At 41.3% G+C, this 17,035-nt stretch overlaps 1 protein-coding gene across 2 annotated transcripts; it reads right to left on the bottom strand.

Annotated features, from left to right (window-relative positions):
• Positions 1–1,103: 1,103 nt before the first annotated feature.
• CUNH2orf49 (chromosome unknown C2orf49 homolog) lies at positions 1,104–9,511 on the bottom strand. Of its 2 annotated transcripts, XM_017875035.1 has the most exons (5): positions 9,089–9,286; positions 6,988–7,153; positions 3,346–3,491; positions 3,097–3,219; positions 1,107–1,316 (listed from the first exon to the last, which is right to left on the bottom strand). In XM_017875035.1, the coding sequence occupies exons 1-5, from the start codon at positions 9,185–9,187 to the stop codon at positions 1,260–1,262; spliced, it is 591 nt and encodes a 196-aa protein (XP_017730524.1). In that variant the 5' UTR covers positions 9,188–9,286; the 3' UTR covers positions 1,107–1,259. The 2 variants fall into 2 exon arrangements, with proteins under 2 accessions (XP_017730523.1, XP_017730524.1); XM_017875034.1 differs by having other exon boundaries at positions 1,104–1,316; positions 3,097–3,491; positions 9,089–9,511.
• Positions 9,512–17,035: the final 7,524 nt, after the last annotated feature.

The following is a 17,035-nucleotide window of genomic DNA, read 5'->3' as shown; positions in this document are numbered from 1 at the left end:
ATTACACTAATTTTTGCTGCTGACTGCTATGCTTCCTGGACTCTTATAAATTCTAGAATTCTACCCCCACTCCCAATTCTCTAAACTTTCTTCCATCGAATACCACCTCTAACATGATTACTCTGCCTAAGATTTTTTAAATCAACTTCATTTTGAAAAGATTAAGCTCCCCAGAGCGAGTAATAGCTGAACTCATAGAGTGAGATCACAGACTGCTCATGAAAAGAGTAGGTAGGACTGCTGCATGACAAGAACATTCTAAAGGATGGGCCAGGTGTAGAATCGACCAGTCAACTCATAATATATATATCAATTGTTACAACTTCAAGGAAAGGAACAATAGCAAGCACTGATTCCTTTTTGCTTTTTATGGGAAGAAGCAATGTAAGCAATTAAAGAACAACATTTTTATCTGTATATTCTCAATAGTTTTCCAGCAGTACTACAAAGATGCTTTTCTTGGTGAACCTTTAAGGATGAATGTTGCAATATTTACTAAAATACTGTGATAAACTCTTATATGCTTCTGCTTTGTAAAAGAAATTAAAATGGCAGGCAAACTAGTAAAATATTTGAGTTTTTAAAAAAATCTCAAATTTCCCCAAAGACTCTGAACAAGGCTAATGAGAGTAACTCCTAAAATTCACTGAAGGCTTTTTCTTTTTTTTGAGATGGAGTTTCGCTCTTGTTGCTTAGGCTGGAGTGCAATGGCATGATCTCAGCTCACCGCAACCTCCACCTCCCGGGTTCAAGCGATTCTCCTGCCTCAGCCTCCTGAGTAGCTGGGATTACAGCATGCACCACTATGCCCAGCTAATTTTGTATTTTTTAGTAGAGACGGGGTTTCTCCATGTTGGTCAGGCTGGTCTTAAACTCCTGACCTCAGGTGATCTGCCCGCCTCAGCCTCTCAAAGAGCTGGGATTACAGGCGTGAGCCACTGCGCCTGGCCAATTCAATGGATGCTTTATAGCAGACTTGCACATAATGATTTCAGTAGGGTCAATATAAATGACATATATTAAGCCATAGGTTTTAAAAGTTATTCTTTCCTAATCAGGGCAAGACAGGCAAGAATTTTAAAAAAGGAAGGGAGGGAGGGAAGAAGGGAAGGAAAATAAATCCTTTATTTTTTTAAACCTATTTGGAACCTCTTAAGAAAATTCCACAATAATCAGGATTTCTGTAAATATTGTCAATATATATGAACATGTTTGAAAAACTACAGTTACAGTATATTTACATTTTTGGAAACTTTTCTTCAGGGCCAAGTAACATGTTGTATCTTCCTTTTTGCTTGTGGGGGCTTCAGGTTATTCTGAAAGACATGAACAGAAATCAGTTTATACTTGTAGGAATATCAGAAAACAACTAAAATGAACATTTTAAACAACCAAGGTTTACTATTAATATATTAATGGAAGATCACTGCTGCCATCTGGTGGCAATATATTCAAAGAGAAGGTGGTGAGTTTCCTAGCACTGTGGTTCTCAAACATGTGTAGTTTAGAATAACTCAGAGCACTTTAAAACATGCCCCAGGCCTGGTCTTATCCTAGAACCAATTAAACCAGAATCCATAAAAGGTAGGCGGATAAGGTTCTGACTTCTTTTTGCTTTTTTTTTGGAAGCTCTTCAAGTGATCTTAACATACAATCAGAGTTGAAAACCACTGACTGCTCCAGATCTGCCTTCTCCCTGTCCAGTCCATCTCCCCCATCAACTCTGCAATCCAAAATTGGCGGGAAACAGGCCAGGCAGGCAGCTCACGTCTGTAATCCCAGCACTTTGTGAGGCCGAGTCAGGCGGATCACTTGAGGTCAGGAGTTTGAGACCAGCCTGGCCAAGAGGTTTGGTGAAACCCTGTCTCTACAAAAATACATATCTCGTATCTATAAAAGAGTAAAATTTTCTAGGGTAGAGAAATGCTGTTTAACAGCCTGAAAAAAAACATTCTCTGAGGCTTACTCCTTATGGCAATATTTGAAATGTGGCTTTCTTCTTCTAACTCTTATCCCACACCTTCCTCCTCTCTCCCACAAATGTAGCTGAAAGGTGTATGGAGGAAGCATGGCCTCCAGAGTGTGTGCCCTGGGATCAAAGAAACCTAAATTCAAATTGCAGTCTGGTCGCTTACTAATAACACTGGAACTCTGGACAAACTTATTTAAATTTACTAAGTTTCTGTTTGTTTATCTGTGAAATAGGAATAATGAAGATGCCTATTTCATAGGGTTACTGACAGGATTCAATGAACTAATGAAAGTAAAACTCATGACCAAGTCAGGTGGTTTTCTTTTTCCAGGGTCTACTATTCTAGAATGTTTGAATTTTCCGAGTTTTGATCACTTTGATACATGATTAGATGATAATAATACCAAAGCCAAGTATACTACAGGAATAATGGCTATTAAACTACTAGGTATTTAAAAGTAAAAGCACTTTTCTGAAGAGCCTATATATATTACATATATATGTGTATATATAAAAAATCATCTCACAAATTAAACTCCAATACATTGTGTTAACTGCACCAAATTTGCCAACAAGCATCCAAATGATTCAACATAGTAGAGCACAACATAACAGATTTCCCCAACTTCTGCTATCCCCACAAAGCTAGGTAACTTGAGCAGTAGGTGAGGCAAGTGGTAAATCTTAAAAAGATTCTGGTGTGGGTTTAAGGTATGCACACAGACAGACTTAAGGTCAGGCCCCAAATGCTACTTAATAAATGTGTGACCCTGGACAAATTACTTAATGTTCTAAACCTTGCTAATAAAGGAATATTTATCTGTTTTAGTTCCAAGACAGTTAAAGGAACTAAATGAGAAAAATCTAAGAAAACTGCCTAACAGATCCTCTCTCTACATATTTTAAGCAGAAATAACTTGAGTGAACTTTTAAAAACATTAATCACCATGATTTTAAAATTCCAGGATTCAAGTACTGGAGTAATGAGATGTATTATACAAATCAGACAGCCCATCAAAAGGGTTCAAGAACAGAATGCAGCACAGTCGACCCCCTCCCATGAGGCAGACTGCTCAGGCTTCATTCAGATCACTTACCAGCATGGAAACTACCCCCATACTTACCATGGCCTCTGCTTCTTCTTTAGGAGCAGCTCGCTTTAACTTCACTGGAGTAGTTCCAACAGGGGACAATGGTGGCAACTTCACAGGGCCTGAAGGATTTTTCCTATGCGTTAAGTCATGGTTCTGTTTAGTGTCATTATTATTGTGTTCCGTTTTATTGTTCATAGGCAAATTGGAAGACAAAATTAGGGGTGAAACACTCGAAGAGGAATTTGATAATTTTCTAAAGGCATTACTGGTAAAGCTTGCCTGAGGGGGAGGCTTGAGTCGATCATTATCTCCATTCTCTGTCTTTTTCACTTTTATGCTTGTACTTGTTGAACTTCCATCAAATACGATGAGGGGTCTTTTCCTTAACCCATCTACAGTACTACTCCTGAAATCAAAGAGATGCACTCTTGAAAAATATCATCTGAAATTCAAGTTCACTGGAATTCAAGTTAAAATAAACAGTAAACAAAAAGATTTATTGATAAGACTAATCTATTCTAAGTGAAACTATTAAAATGAAATTTTCTATGTTCACTCTAAATGAAAGAATTTCCTAGTGTTTTATTTCAAAGTTTAAAATAGTTATGTACAAGAAATTCAGAGTTAGCTTTAATGTATACACAAGATGCAGCTATTTTTAAAACATCAATTAACCGTCTAGCCCTGGAACTTAAAATGAGATTTCCTAGTTAAAAAACACCAGCTTATTGATGGGGTTATCTTAACCATGCAATCTGTTATTATTTAAAAAGGATAATAAACTATAAAACTATACCAAGACTACCACAGTAGCAGTCTACAAATGAGGCACAGCATTCTACTCCATTCAATAAAGGTCTCTAAAGCCAAGGCATTTTCTAAACTAACTGTAACTATGACATTTGTACAAGTTGAATTGTAAAATTTGGCAAGTGTCTCATATTTACCTCCTGGAAACCTAATTTCCACTCTTAATAGTAATGAAAGCATTCATTTGCTTACTACTTATTATACCTCAAGCTATATCACAGATCAATTGAAAAAAAAAAATTTTTTTTTTTTTGAGCGGGAGTTGCGCTCTTGTTGCCCAGGGTGGCGTGCAATGGCACGATCTCGGCTCACTGCAACCTCCACCTCCCAGGTTCAAGCGATTCTCCTGCCTCAGCCTCCTGAGTAGCTGGGATTACAGGTGTGTGCCACCATGCCCAGCTAATTTTGTATTTTAGTAGAGACGGGGTTTCACCAAGTTGGCCAGGCTGGTCTTGAACTCCTGACCTCAGGGTGATCCACCCGCCTCAGCCTCCCAACATGCTGGGATTACAGGCGTGAGCCGCTGCGCCTGGCCTAAANTGAATTGTAAAATTTGGCAAGTGTCTCATATTTACCTCCTGGAAACCTAATTTCCACTCTTAATAGTAATGAAAGCATTCATTTGCTTACTACTTATTATACCTCAAGCTATATCACAGATCAATTGAAAAAAAAAAAATTTTTTTTTTTTTGAGCGGGAGTTGCGCTCTTGTTGCCCAGGGTGGCGTGCAATGGCACGATCTCGGCTCACTGCAACCTCCACCTCCCAGGTTCAAGCGATTCTCCTGCCTCAGCCTCCTGAGTAGCTGGGATTACAGGTGTGTGCCACCATGCCCAGCTAATTTTTGTATTTTTAGTAGAGACGGGGTTTCACCATGTTGGCCAGGCTGGTCTTGAACTCCTGACCTCAGGGTGATCCACCCGCCTCAGCCTCCCAACATGCTGGGATTACAGGCGTGAGCCGCTGCGCCTGGCCTAAAAAAAAAAAAAAAAAAATCCTTTTAATTAAACATGTTAAAAGAACTTGACATAGCCAGTTATCAGGAAGAACATTTTAGCCCTGCCACTCAAAGTGTGATCCAGGGACCAGCAGCACCAGCACAGCAACGTCATTATCTTGGGAGCTTGTAAGAAATGGAGAATCTGGGGCATCAACCTGAACTAATACATCAAACCCACCTTTGAACCAGATTCCTAGGCAGTTGGCCAAACTCAACAATTCTTGGGTCATCACTGAACATCATTTGGTAGAAAATGAGAAATAAGTTCATACCCACTGCCTTTGTAGAAGGGAAACAGGGACTGAGAGCAGGGTTTGACAATTTGACAATTTGTTTAATCTAAGATTCAAGAGGCACATTAAAGTTTGAGAAGCACTGGGCTATGTTGCTATGGCCCTGGTCCTAGCTCTGTGTGACCGTGGGTATGTTATAGCTCTTCTCAGGGTCTCAGTTCCTCCACAGATAAAATAATAAGTAGTTCAACAATACAAGATGATCTCTTGGATCCTTCCAGTTTTAATGCTCTGATCCAATTGTGAATTTAAAAAACAGTCAAAGATCCTTTCCAAAATGATTTTGGGGGACTAATCAAGACAGTTGTACGAAGATTGCTTCAAAGGAAAGTATGACCAGCACATAAAGTTTTGCTTACTAGAACAATATGCCTGAATGTGCTGAGCAAGAGGAAAATACTGGCTGAATAACAGCAAAAGTAAATTAAAAGTCATATGCAGTGTAAGCCATATTTATGAAAGTTAAGACCACTACATAGTCTGTACAAGTAAAAGTAACCACCAAGCTAAAATGATGGTCAATCTGAAATGCATTCTTGATCAAAGGTCAGACCGTGTGTGTATTTTCCAAAAGACAATGAGGAGACATGTATCCTTCGTACGTGGAGAATAATCTCAATCCTTAAGTTTTTCTTTGTAAAACAGAGATTAAAACTCAGGAACATACATACTCCCCTTACCCCCACCTTCCTACTCTATATTCTCTCACTGCTTCTAGTGGATTGCCTATGATGGTGTCTTACAAATAGAAGGTACTAAAAAAATTAATTGATCAATAGTATCCACTTGAGATATAATAGACACAGAAGAGTTCACTTAAGGATCTTAGGACACTTTGTACTTATTAACCAATCAACAACACTGATTAATCAAATGTAATTTTCTTTAAAAAAGAAAAATCACTTGCTTGTGGTTTCATAAAAATTTTTTTGAAATTAAATAATTTTAAATAGCATAACTTAAGCTAGTTAACAGGCCCTTCATTTGTGTATTATTCAAAGACCTTAGAGTTTTACCTGACTTGACTTTTTTCTCAAAATTCAGGAACTCCTATTGGCTCTATCTTCAAACATGCATGCTCCAACCTACCAAATTTACTACTGTAGTCAAAGCTGCCACCATCTATTGCCTGGATTACAGTACAGCCTTCTAATTTGTTTCCCTGCTTCCACTCTTATACACGCCCATTCCCCTCCCCACACACCTTAAATCACTTCTTAGGACAGCAGCCAGAGTCATCCTATCAAAATGTACATCTAATGATGTCACCACTCTGCTTAAAACCTTCTAGTGGCTTCTCATCTCAGAGTAAAGCCAAAGTCCTTACAATGACTTACAAAGCTTTACATGATCTGACAATCTCTCCCGCTCGCCCCCAATACAACTCGTTCCTCCTACTTCGCCATCCAGCCCTGATGGCTGCTTTGTTGTTTCTGGTATATGATAGGCACATTCAAGATCCAGCCTCTTGTATTCTGCCTGGAATGCTAGCTTGTTCTCTTCTTCCTACAGGTCTCTCTACTAAAATGTCATTTCTCACTAAGATCGTTCCTGGACAATTTACCAAAAATTGTAATTTTCTCCCTGGTCTGTATTACTATATAACAATACCATATCTTAACTGTGTTATTATGTCGTTCCCAACACAAATATGAGCAGGGAATTCTGTCAGTTTTATTCACTGCTATACGGACAGTGCCTGGTGCTCAATAGATAGTTATTGAGTAAATAACTTTTTTACTGAAGTTTACTTCAGGAAAAATCAATAACTGTTTAGTTATGTAAGATAAATTGAAAACTAGAACCACCAAAAGTACCTTTTAGTCTCATTTTAACCTCATGTTGTTCTCTTTTCTTTTCCATCATTTTCCCCCATCTATTCTTCGGCAAATCCCTCTGAGGCAATGGTATTGCATGCTGGACATAAAGGTCAGTAAGACTGTCTTTGTTTACTCTTACATCAGTTTCAACAGCTATGTTCTTCTGTGGGAAAGGAAACAAAAGCAATTTCAAAACAACATTTTTGATTTTAGTAAGCAACCACCTTACCTAACATGGTAAAACATTACTGCTTAAATAACAAATTATAAAAAAACATTTTCACAAAACACGTGCACTCAGAGGCAGTGTTATAGGTTGAACTCTGTAAATATTAGGTTCAGCCTCATCTTAAAGACAATGGTCATATTTTCTCAGTGTGACAAGGACTGCTGTCCACAACTGCTCAGCCAACACACCAAGCATGAAAGATCATTTCCAGTAATATTATCTTAATATATAAAGGGGATTGAAAACAGGAGACCGCCGGGGGAAAAACAGACAAAAGAAAGCTAACAATGATTAACAATCACCACATTCTGTCAATAAGCTACTTTGAGTGTTACTATCATGATCAGATTAGTGGGATGAAGGTCTCAGTCTGTCTTTTATTTCTCGTGCTTCTCTAATCTGGTGCTTCCTAAATTGAAGTTAACTACTAAGATTTCAAATAATACCACAGATAGAAACTGTTATCCCCGTACTGATGACAGTAGCAGTACATCATTAGAGAAGCCTGCACCCCATTTTCACTGGTCCTTTCAAGTAAGCCTCCAGTCACTGTCCAACCATCTCTATCGAAATCACCAAATTCCTCCTCATTTTCCAGTTTGTTCTTGACATCATGAAAAACATAGCATAAGCTCAGTAGTAGTCATGAAGACAGAGTTTGGATTTAAGAAGGAAAAATGAGAATGGAAATGAGTTCACACAGGCTCTTCAATTTCAACTCAGAAAGGCTTGAAAACATTTGTGTTTAGTACAATTGACAAGCCTATGTCCTCCAACAAAAACTAATAAAAGCACATTTTACTTCTCTTTCGTATACTGGACTCATCTATTTTTACCCTGTACTCACTCAGAGGTAGGGGAAACTCCCAGGATTCTCTTGGATAACATTCCCAGAGAATTTATAGGCCCGTTACTTTGGAAAGTATTGCCTTAGGACAGCGGTTCTCAAAGCGTGCTCTCTAGGTCAGCAACGAGCTGGTTAAAAATGCAAAATTTCAGGCCACATTCCGGAACTACTGAACGAGAAACTGGGGACGGAGCCCCATCCATCTGTGTTTTAGCAAGCCCTCGACTGATTCTTAAGTACCTAAAAAGTTTGACAACCACAGGTAAAAACTTACTAACATAATTAAAATAAGCTCTACTTGGCAAGAGGACTTGAAATTCAAGAAAGATAGGGTACTAAGGGGAAAACCATATGGAAAACAACAAAATACGCTACATAAACCCCAAGGAAACTTTCAGTAATTCTCTATCACTTAAAACATCACTTTTTTCCTTTCTCATTTTTCGCCTATTATTACAGGCCACACCAGCTGGAAAAGAGCACGCACTACATGGAAAGCCAGGAGCCCTGAATTCTCCTCCTGGCAGTACCATTTACAGATGCTGTGACCTTAAACAAGTCACTTCATCTCTCTGGAACTGTTTAATCATCTTTAAACGATTAGAGAGGGTGTGCAATGGACGGTTTCTCAGATGCTTTCCAGTCCTGACAGTCCATGATTTCTACCTTCCATGTCTATTCTACGCTTCTTCTCCACTTCCTTTCTTCCTCAGGTCGGGGCTTACACACAGGCAGGGGGTGTCGCCTGGGATTCCTCTTTACAAGCCATCGGGACTCAGATAGATAAGCCCTATTTCCCAAGCATTCCTGATATTCTACGGACATCTCTTTTTCGGATAGAGGGCGAGGCGCGGGAGCGAGGGGACAGCTGGCTGGTTTGCGTGGGTGGAGAGTGGCACAAACCCAGCGGGAGTGTCAGTGGTTGCCGAGGGCTACTTAAGGCAAGCTCAGGTGCAAGCGCCTCACCTGGGAAGGCCCACCCGCCTGCCCTCCCTCCCTCCCTCCGATCCGGCGCGCCCAACCTGCTCTAGAGTGAGGAGAAGGAACTCCTGGGACAGCAGCTCCGGGTGCAGCAGCAGTTCCGAGTCCGTGCAGCTGCGACCGCCCACATCCCCCGCCATCGTCGTCGCCAGGAGACCCCAGTCGGCTACCCACAAAGCCCCGCGAAGGAAGCGTTCCGGAAGTGACGTACTGGGGCGGAGACTCGAGTGTGTCGTCACTTTGAGTGCGCCGCATGCTGGGCTCTTTCTCTCGCAGCTGGTGCGGGTGTTGGGGCCTGGTCCAGCTTGCAAAAGCTCGCAGGGACCAGAGAAAAGAACGATGTCAGGCGTAGAAACAAATGGCGTGTCACGTTTTGCAGGGAGGGAAGAGTGAAGCTCCGGGAGCCGACCACGATTGGTCGCGCCTTCTGTGACGTCCAACGGCAGAAGTCAAAGGGATTCCTGGGGCAGCCTCAAGGGAAAGAATTCTGGCGCGGGGGGCGGTATACAGTACTCTAAATATGGCAGTGGTTGTGTCCGAAATTATCGTGTTTTTCTTTGTTTAACCTGTTTCTTGTCTCTTCATCGCCCTTCTATATAACATAAGACCAGAGGCTTTATTTAGTGAATTCCTTGTAACCCAGGCTCCTTGGACAAATAGGTATTCAAGTATTTGTGTCTTGAAGTAATGCTCTGAATTAACCTGCTTACATGTAAAAAATAATAACCGGCTGGGAAACGCCAGTAATAACCGCCAAACGTTAGACATTTACAGTGTGCCAGGGACTGCGTTTTACGTGTATTATCACATTCCTCAGAACAGCCTAATGAGGTGTATATTACCAGAATGCCTTTTTTTCAGATGAGGAAACTGATACATAGAAAGGATAATTTACTCAAGAGTGAGGAAGTAGCAAGCATAAAATCCAACTACATTTTTTCTGCATGTATTAATAGCTACAGTGAAGTAAGTTTTTAAATTGCTGTAGATAATCAATTATAGTCTAATTCCCAGTAATCACTAAGAAATATTTTCTGCTTCTCTTTTGTCATTCATGGGAGCGATACATATCCCTAAATATTTTGCACATTTAAAACTTAAACTTGTTGGGTGTGGTGGCTTATGCCTGTAATCCCAGCGTTTTGGGAGGCTCAGGTGGGAGGATTGCTTGAAGCCAGGAGTTCTAGGCCAGCCTGGGCCACAAAGTAAGACCCCGTATCTACAAAAAAAAAAAAAAAAAAAAAAAAAAAATTAGCCAGGCATGGTGGTGTCTCTGCAGTACTAGCTACTCGGGAGGTTGAGGTGGTAGGATCACAGGCGCCCAGCAATTCCAGCCTGCAGTTAGATAGGATTACCACACTGCACTTCAGCCTGGGCGACAGAATGGGACCATGTCTGAAAAAATAAATAAAAAATAAAACTTACAGGTATGTTTTGAATATTTATTGTATGCATCCTCTATGGTGTATCATTTTATTGGAAATTATTGCATTGTCTACAAAAATATGAAGAACTCTGAGGATGCCAAAAGATAAACCTTGAAAGAGTACTAGAAGTGAGATCCTCAAAAAGAGAAAGCTGAGAAGTGTTTCCCAATTTGTCTTATTCATTTATGTATGTAATACTTTATCTCTAAAAACTGAATTTCAGAGCTGGGAGGAAACTTAAAAGTTGCTCAGTCTAGTTCTTTCAGGTTGGTGCCAAGAAAGCTGATCAGACTTGCCCAAAATTGAACAGTCTTAAATCTGAGCTGAGGCAGGCATCTGACTGTCTTAAATTGGAGTTAAATGTGTTAGCATCATGGTATTAACATCATCGTATTCCACATCTCAAATCTTATTTGATTTTCATTACATTAGTGAAATAAGTGTGATTAGTATTATCCCCATTTCCTTCACTGGGAGGCACATTGTTTTAGTATCAAAAGCAGCTACCTTGGGAGAATCGGGCTAGAAACCTGACCTCATTTCAAGTTTACTCTGTTGCACCAAAACCTTGGGTGAGTTACTCAGTTTCTCAGCTTCAGTCCCCTCATCAGGAAAATGCTGTCTTAGCACCTTCTGTGAAGGATGATCAAAGGAGTGGAGATTATTATAGAGATTATAAACATACTTGACATAGAGTAAGTGTTGAAGAACTGGCAGCTGGTTTTTACAAAGTTATTGGTCATAGAAGGCAGTTTAGAGGAAAGGGCAGGCTTTGGAGTGGCTCAGAGTTGTATTATAACCTTGGCTTCTTTGCTCACCTAGGACTTATACTCTCTAGCTGTAGCTTCCTCCCCTCTGAGATGGAAATTACAAGCCATCTCGCAATGTTGTGAGGATTGGAGCTCAAGGGTGTAAAATGCCTCCTCTGTGGGCTCTCCTTGGAGACGTCTTGTATCCTATTGATTGTCATCAAAGGAAAGAAGTGGCAGGATGATGGTGTAAGAAGGAAGAACCTTGAGTTTAATAGTCTGAAAAAGTGGTTACAGGTTCTTGCTGTGCTTTTTCTCTCTGCGGTGTTCTGAGCCCTTCGCCTAACCTGAAGCCTTAAACTTCATCTGCAAAAATGTTTTGTGGCAGGTAAGATGTCTTTTTATTCCTCCAGTACTTCCCAGTTTAAAACTAAGAGTACTTCCTTGCTTAAAACTAATTCTATTAATATTATTCTAGGTGCCTCTGAAGCAGAACTGTTGAGATGGAAGGATTGTCAGCTGAGGAAAAAAAATCGAGATTAAGAGAGGAGGGACTAGAATGAGATTCACTTCCTGTCTCTCCTCCAAGGGAAGGAGAGAATGGTGATGCCTGCCCAATCCTTCCTGGGCAGAACCTTTGTAGCATGGAGCATTGGAGAATTTGCAGTCTGCTGACTTTCTGATTTAGGAGGTTGATGGGGAGGCCTTATAATTTGCATTTCTAACAAGTTCTGAGGTGATGCTTCAAATATGTCCAGGCAGAAGGGCCGCCACACAGAGATTTCTGCCATACCACATGAGAATTGAAGCCACAGACATCTCCAGCCCTCAAGCCTGAAACCAAAAGACTGAAAACCAAACACTACGGTGGACAAAGAACATCTCAGAACTTCTGTGGGGACCAGTGACACAAGGACCTAAGGTCTCTCTCTTCTCATCTTGGCACTTCAGTAGTCTCCCCAATCTTGACAAAGCCCTGGAGAAAGGGGCGGGCCTCCCATTGATAAGATTGTCACTGCAGATAAATAGAGGTTTCAAACTGAAAGAAAGGAGGAGGCCCACTGCAGATAAATGGAGGTTTCAACTTGAAAGAAAGGAGGGCCTCCCGTTTGATAAGATTATTGTCACTACAGGTAAATGGAGGCTTCAAATATAAATAGGTTTCAGTTACAAAAAAAAAAAAAATTATCTTTGTTACACATTTGAGTTTGCAGGCCTAAGGTTACTCCCGCTACATTGTCATCTGTAACCATAAGGCACTCAACATTTTAAGCTAACTCTAAGGATTTTTGCTTCACTCAAAGATCCTGAGGTTTTATTCACATTTTTATTTGGTGACTATAGTTGATAAGAACAAAGCTGTGGGGAATCAACAAACACTGCCATGCCTGGCATTGTCACCTCACTAGATTGTGCATTCCTCTGGGACAGGGTCCATACATTTCCTTCAAGTCCCTCACTTAGTCATTAGCCTGCACAGTGCTTGTACTTAGTAGGTGCTCAATAAATGTTTGTGGAATGAATGCATGATGAACAAAATATATACTGAGGACTCTGGTGTTGATTCTTGTTGATAATGTAATAGCTAAGATATGCTATAAATATAAATATTTCATCAAAATATTGTGTCAAAAATACACTTGAGCAGACTGGGCGCAGTGGCTGACGCTTGTAATCCCAGCCCTTTGGGAGGCTGAGGCGGGTGGATCACTTGAGGTCAGGAGTTTAAGACCAGACCGGCCAACATGGTAAAACCCCATCTCCACTAAAAAAAAAAAAAAAGTTAGCTGGGCATGGTTTTGAGTGCCTGTAATCCCAGCTACTTGGGAGGCTAAGGCAGGAGAATCGCTTGAACCCAGCAGGTAGAGGTTGCAGTGAACTGAGATTGCACCACTGCACTCCAGTCTAGGGGACAGAGCAGGACTCCTAAAAAAAAAATTTATATATATATATATGTATATATAAAGTATATACATACGATCATAAAGGAGCTTCAATGTGAGGGTAACAATTTAAGCAATATTTCACATTTTGCACCTGTGTTGTTAGCTATTTAGAGCATTTAAACTACTGGCTTGCTTTTAAATCCATTGTCTTAGTCATTTCAAGTTGTTACAACAAAATACCATATACTGAGTAGTTTATAAACAACAGAATCCATTTCTCAATTCTGGAGGCTGGGAAGTCCAAGATCAAGGTGCTGGCAGATTGGGTGTAGTGAAGACCCATTCATCATAAATGGCACCTTCTCGCTGTGTCCTCACATGGTGGATGGGGCAACAGGCTCTCTTAGCCTTCTTTTATAAGGGCAATAATTCAGGAAGGTTCCACACTTGTGACAGAATTATCTCCTAAAGACCCCACTTCCAAATACCATCACCTTGAGCGTTAGGTTTCAACATACAAATTTTGGAGGTACACATTCAGATGATGACAGCACTCATCTCATGTTACCTTTCATCTTTGGGTTCTCAGTGCCTGCCACACAGCACAAGAACAGTAAGTGTACGCTGAATGAATACAGATGAATGAACCTTTCCCCATCCTCAGATACTTCCTAAATGAGCTCCACTATCAACAAACTTCTAGAGCACATTATTTTTTCCCTTATGATCTGGTTAGGTGGGTTTTTCTTCCACATATCACACTAATCCAGTGGTCCTCAAAATTGTGTGCCTGTTAGAATCCTCTGGAGGGGTTGTAAAAATAGTTTGGTGGGTCCTAACCCGAGTTTCTGATTTAGGAGGTTTGGGATGGGGACACCAGAATTTGCATTTCTAACAAGTCCAGAGGTGATGTTGATACTGCTGGCTAGCAACTCTACCTTATAAACCACTGCACATTAAACTCTTGAAGGTAGAGATTGTCTTCCTCATTTCAGTATCCGCTGAAGCCTCTGGCGTAGTACCTGGCACACAGGAGCTGCTCAAGAAACAGTTGATTGAATAATAGTTCAAAAAAGTTTATTTTAATGAAGCTAGATTACAAGTATATGGATGTGTGTGTATATATGATTAAATGAGCTATTACATGTAAAAACTCAACACATGGCACATAGGAAGCTGTTGCTTTAAAAAAAATAAAAAATGTAACCTTTCTTCGCTTATCTTCTAAAATGACACCAACCATCCTACATGTGTGCTCTTAAAGAGCTTATATATTAGAATAATGCAATCTTAGTATTAAAAGCCTCTTTTAAAGTTAATCTAGGCCGGATGTGATTGCTCATTCCTGTAATCCCAGCACCTGGGGAAGCCGAGGTGGGTGGATCACTTGAGGTCAGGAGTTCAAGACTAGCCTGTTCAATATGGTAAAACCCTGTTTCTACTAAAAATACAAAAATTAGGCCTGCGTGATGGTGCGTGCCTGTAGTAGCAGATACTTTGGAGGCTGAGGCAGGAGAATTGCTTGAACCCGGGAGGTAGAGGTTGCAGTGAGCTGAGAAGATTGTACCACTGCACTCCAGCCTGGGCAAAAAAAAAAAAAAAAAAAAGTAATCTAGTTAGTCAATATTTCAATATTGAGCTTCAAGAATTTTTAAAAAATTGGTTGAGTGTTTTCTACATGCAGAAAGATACAGAAGAGAGCATAGACACAATCCTTGCCCTCCCAAGTATATACCCAGTGAGAAAGCGAGGAGCACAGAGTATGTGTAAGTATAAGAATACTAAGTTTTGAGAGTAGACAGCAACTATGGAAATATTCCGTTATATCGATGCAACTCAGTCTTCATTAATTGTTCTCATCGGAGCACATCTTTTTCACATTTTGTAAAATAACGCTTGGTATGGGCCCAAGGAATATCTAATAAATATTAAAAGTGAAGTTAATAATTGTTTTGAAAGCCATATGATTGATATTCTTAAATGTAACCAATAGAAACAAGGAATTTGGCCTATGCACATATTTGCACATTTATGGTACAGGCATTTACATGAAGGTGCCTGTCATTTGTGACACAGACTTCTCAAGTTTCAGAAGGAACAGATGTTTCTAGATGGAATAATATGGAGCTTGCCATTATAAGAATCCTGTGATAAATCCTTTCATAAAATAAATATGTCTGAATTATTTCTTGTTATACATTTTCACTCCTGGATCATCTAAAGTAGAACACAAAGATTGTTCATAAACTGTTCATTCAAAACTATATAAAAGAATCACTGTTGCTAAATTCTGGATTCTTACCGTTGCTTTTTCTTACTAGCATGGGGTTTGGGACAAGTCACCTTTTAAAATTTTTTTATTTATGTTTTCCTAAGTGAATTAACACAGGAAGTCATTCACCTTTCTTTGCCTCAATCGATGCATTTGTAAAATGGTAAATTAGTAGCGTCTACTTCATTGCTCAGTCACTAGCAGTTTCTGAAGTCACTGTTTGGCAGTCAGTAGATATCACCTCTGTAACTAGTCTTGTGCAGCTCTCTGTAATGTGATCTGGTAGAGGACTAAAATGCTAAAGCACAAGGGTGAATTCTAGGCCCACCTGAGCCAGTGATTAGTTGATGACAAGTCACATAGTCTCTTTGAGCCTGGCTAAAATGAGGAGACTGGATTTGCTCTTGTACCCTCCCAATCCCTGGCTCCACTAGCTGTTGGCCACCTTAGACTTGAAGGTCCATTCACTGCTGCTTGCCCTTGAAGCTCAATTGCTGGCCACAGCTTTACACTCCGGGGAAGCTAGTCCCCTACTTGGAGACTGAGCCGGTGACACTGGTTCCACTGGGTCAGAGCTGAGGCTCCACTGGGCATGGGGAGTCCCTAGTGACTCACACTAGGGTAGGGATGGAGGACAAGTCACAGAAGATTGTTGGGTTTTTTTGGCCACTTTCTTTTTCTTTTTCTTTTTTTTCCTTTTTTAAATCCCTTTGAAACAGAAGACCATGGAGTACAATCTGGTATCTGCCTTCAGACTTGGGATGATACCTTTGTTTTACAATACTCAGAGTGGCTGTAAGAAAGCTGAGGCCACAGGTCACTAGCAGGTTCTAAAGTCTGAAAATCACTGGGAAAATTTGACTTTTTATATGCTAATAATTGAGTACTGACAACTCTGGAGGGAGCTTTCCAATTCTTTCATCATGAAATTGAACTTTGTATATTGAAGAGGGGTTCATGGATTCATGGTAACCTACAATTCTTCACTGCGGCCACCAAAGGAATAGCTACAGTTGGGTTTTCCTAAAAAGAGTAAGATAGTCCCAGGCCTCCCTTCTCAAATAAGTTATCAAGCAGGTGGACTCTGCCAGTCAGGGGTCCCAGTCAGTCCTTGGGGCCCTGGGGCGCTGCGGGCCTCCTGCAAGGACTGCGCATCCCAACAGTGCCTTCGGCTCTTGGTGGGGCACTGGCTGTACGTCCGAACCTCCAGCCTGCCTGGTCAGGTGGCCACGGGCCCAGGCATTTCCCAGGATTCATTCATTCATTCGTTCATTCATTCAGCAGGTGTTTCCCGAGCGCCCTCCTCCTGTGTAGGTGACAGAAACTGGGTGGCAAGCGAGCTAGGCAAAGCCCAGCTTCCCTGACGCTCCCCGCGGCGGCGGGGGCGGAGAAGAGACCTCAGCCCCACGGCTCGCACAGCTGGCGAGGACCGCGCTCTCGCCTGGGGCCGGCGGCCTCAGCGCCCCCCGAATGAACACCTTCCGCCCGCCGGCCGCCCCGCGAGGCGGGCCGTGTTGTGGCCCCGGTACACGGAGGGGGACGAAGAGGCCCGGAGCAGGGCCAGTCTCGGCCTGTGCTCGCAGCCAGGCGGCAGGGACCGCGGGCCGGCGGGCGGCGCGGGGACGGCTGCGCTCCCGCCCTCCGCCAGCGCCTG

This window comes from Rhinopithecus bieti, unplaced genomic scaffold (assembly GCF_001698545.2).
Source record: "Rhinopithecus bieti isolate Rb0 unplaced genomic scaffold, ASM169854v2 scaffold_8783, whole genome shotgun sequence".
Lineage (NCBI taxonomy): Eukaryota > Metazoa > Chordata > Mammalia > Primates > Cercopithecidae > Rhinopithecus > Rhinopithecus bieti.
This window is presented reverse-complemented; position numbering and strand designations above follow the sequence as displayed.

Coding starts and splice junctions, on each gene's coding strand:
- CUNH2orf49 (XM_017875034.1), bottom strand. CDS start 9,187: ATGGCGGGGGATGTGGGCGGTCGCAGCTGCACGGACTCGGAACTGCTG. Junction 3,492..6,987: donor GGTTAAAATGAGACTAAAAG/GTACTTTTGGTG, acceptor ATTTTTCAAGAG/TGCATCTCTTTGATTTCAGG. Junction 1,317..3,096: donor AAGAAGAAGCAGAGGCCATG/GTAAGTATGGGG, acceptor CATGTCTTTCAG/AATAACCTGAAGCCCCCACA.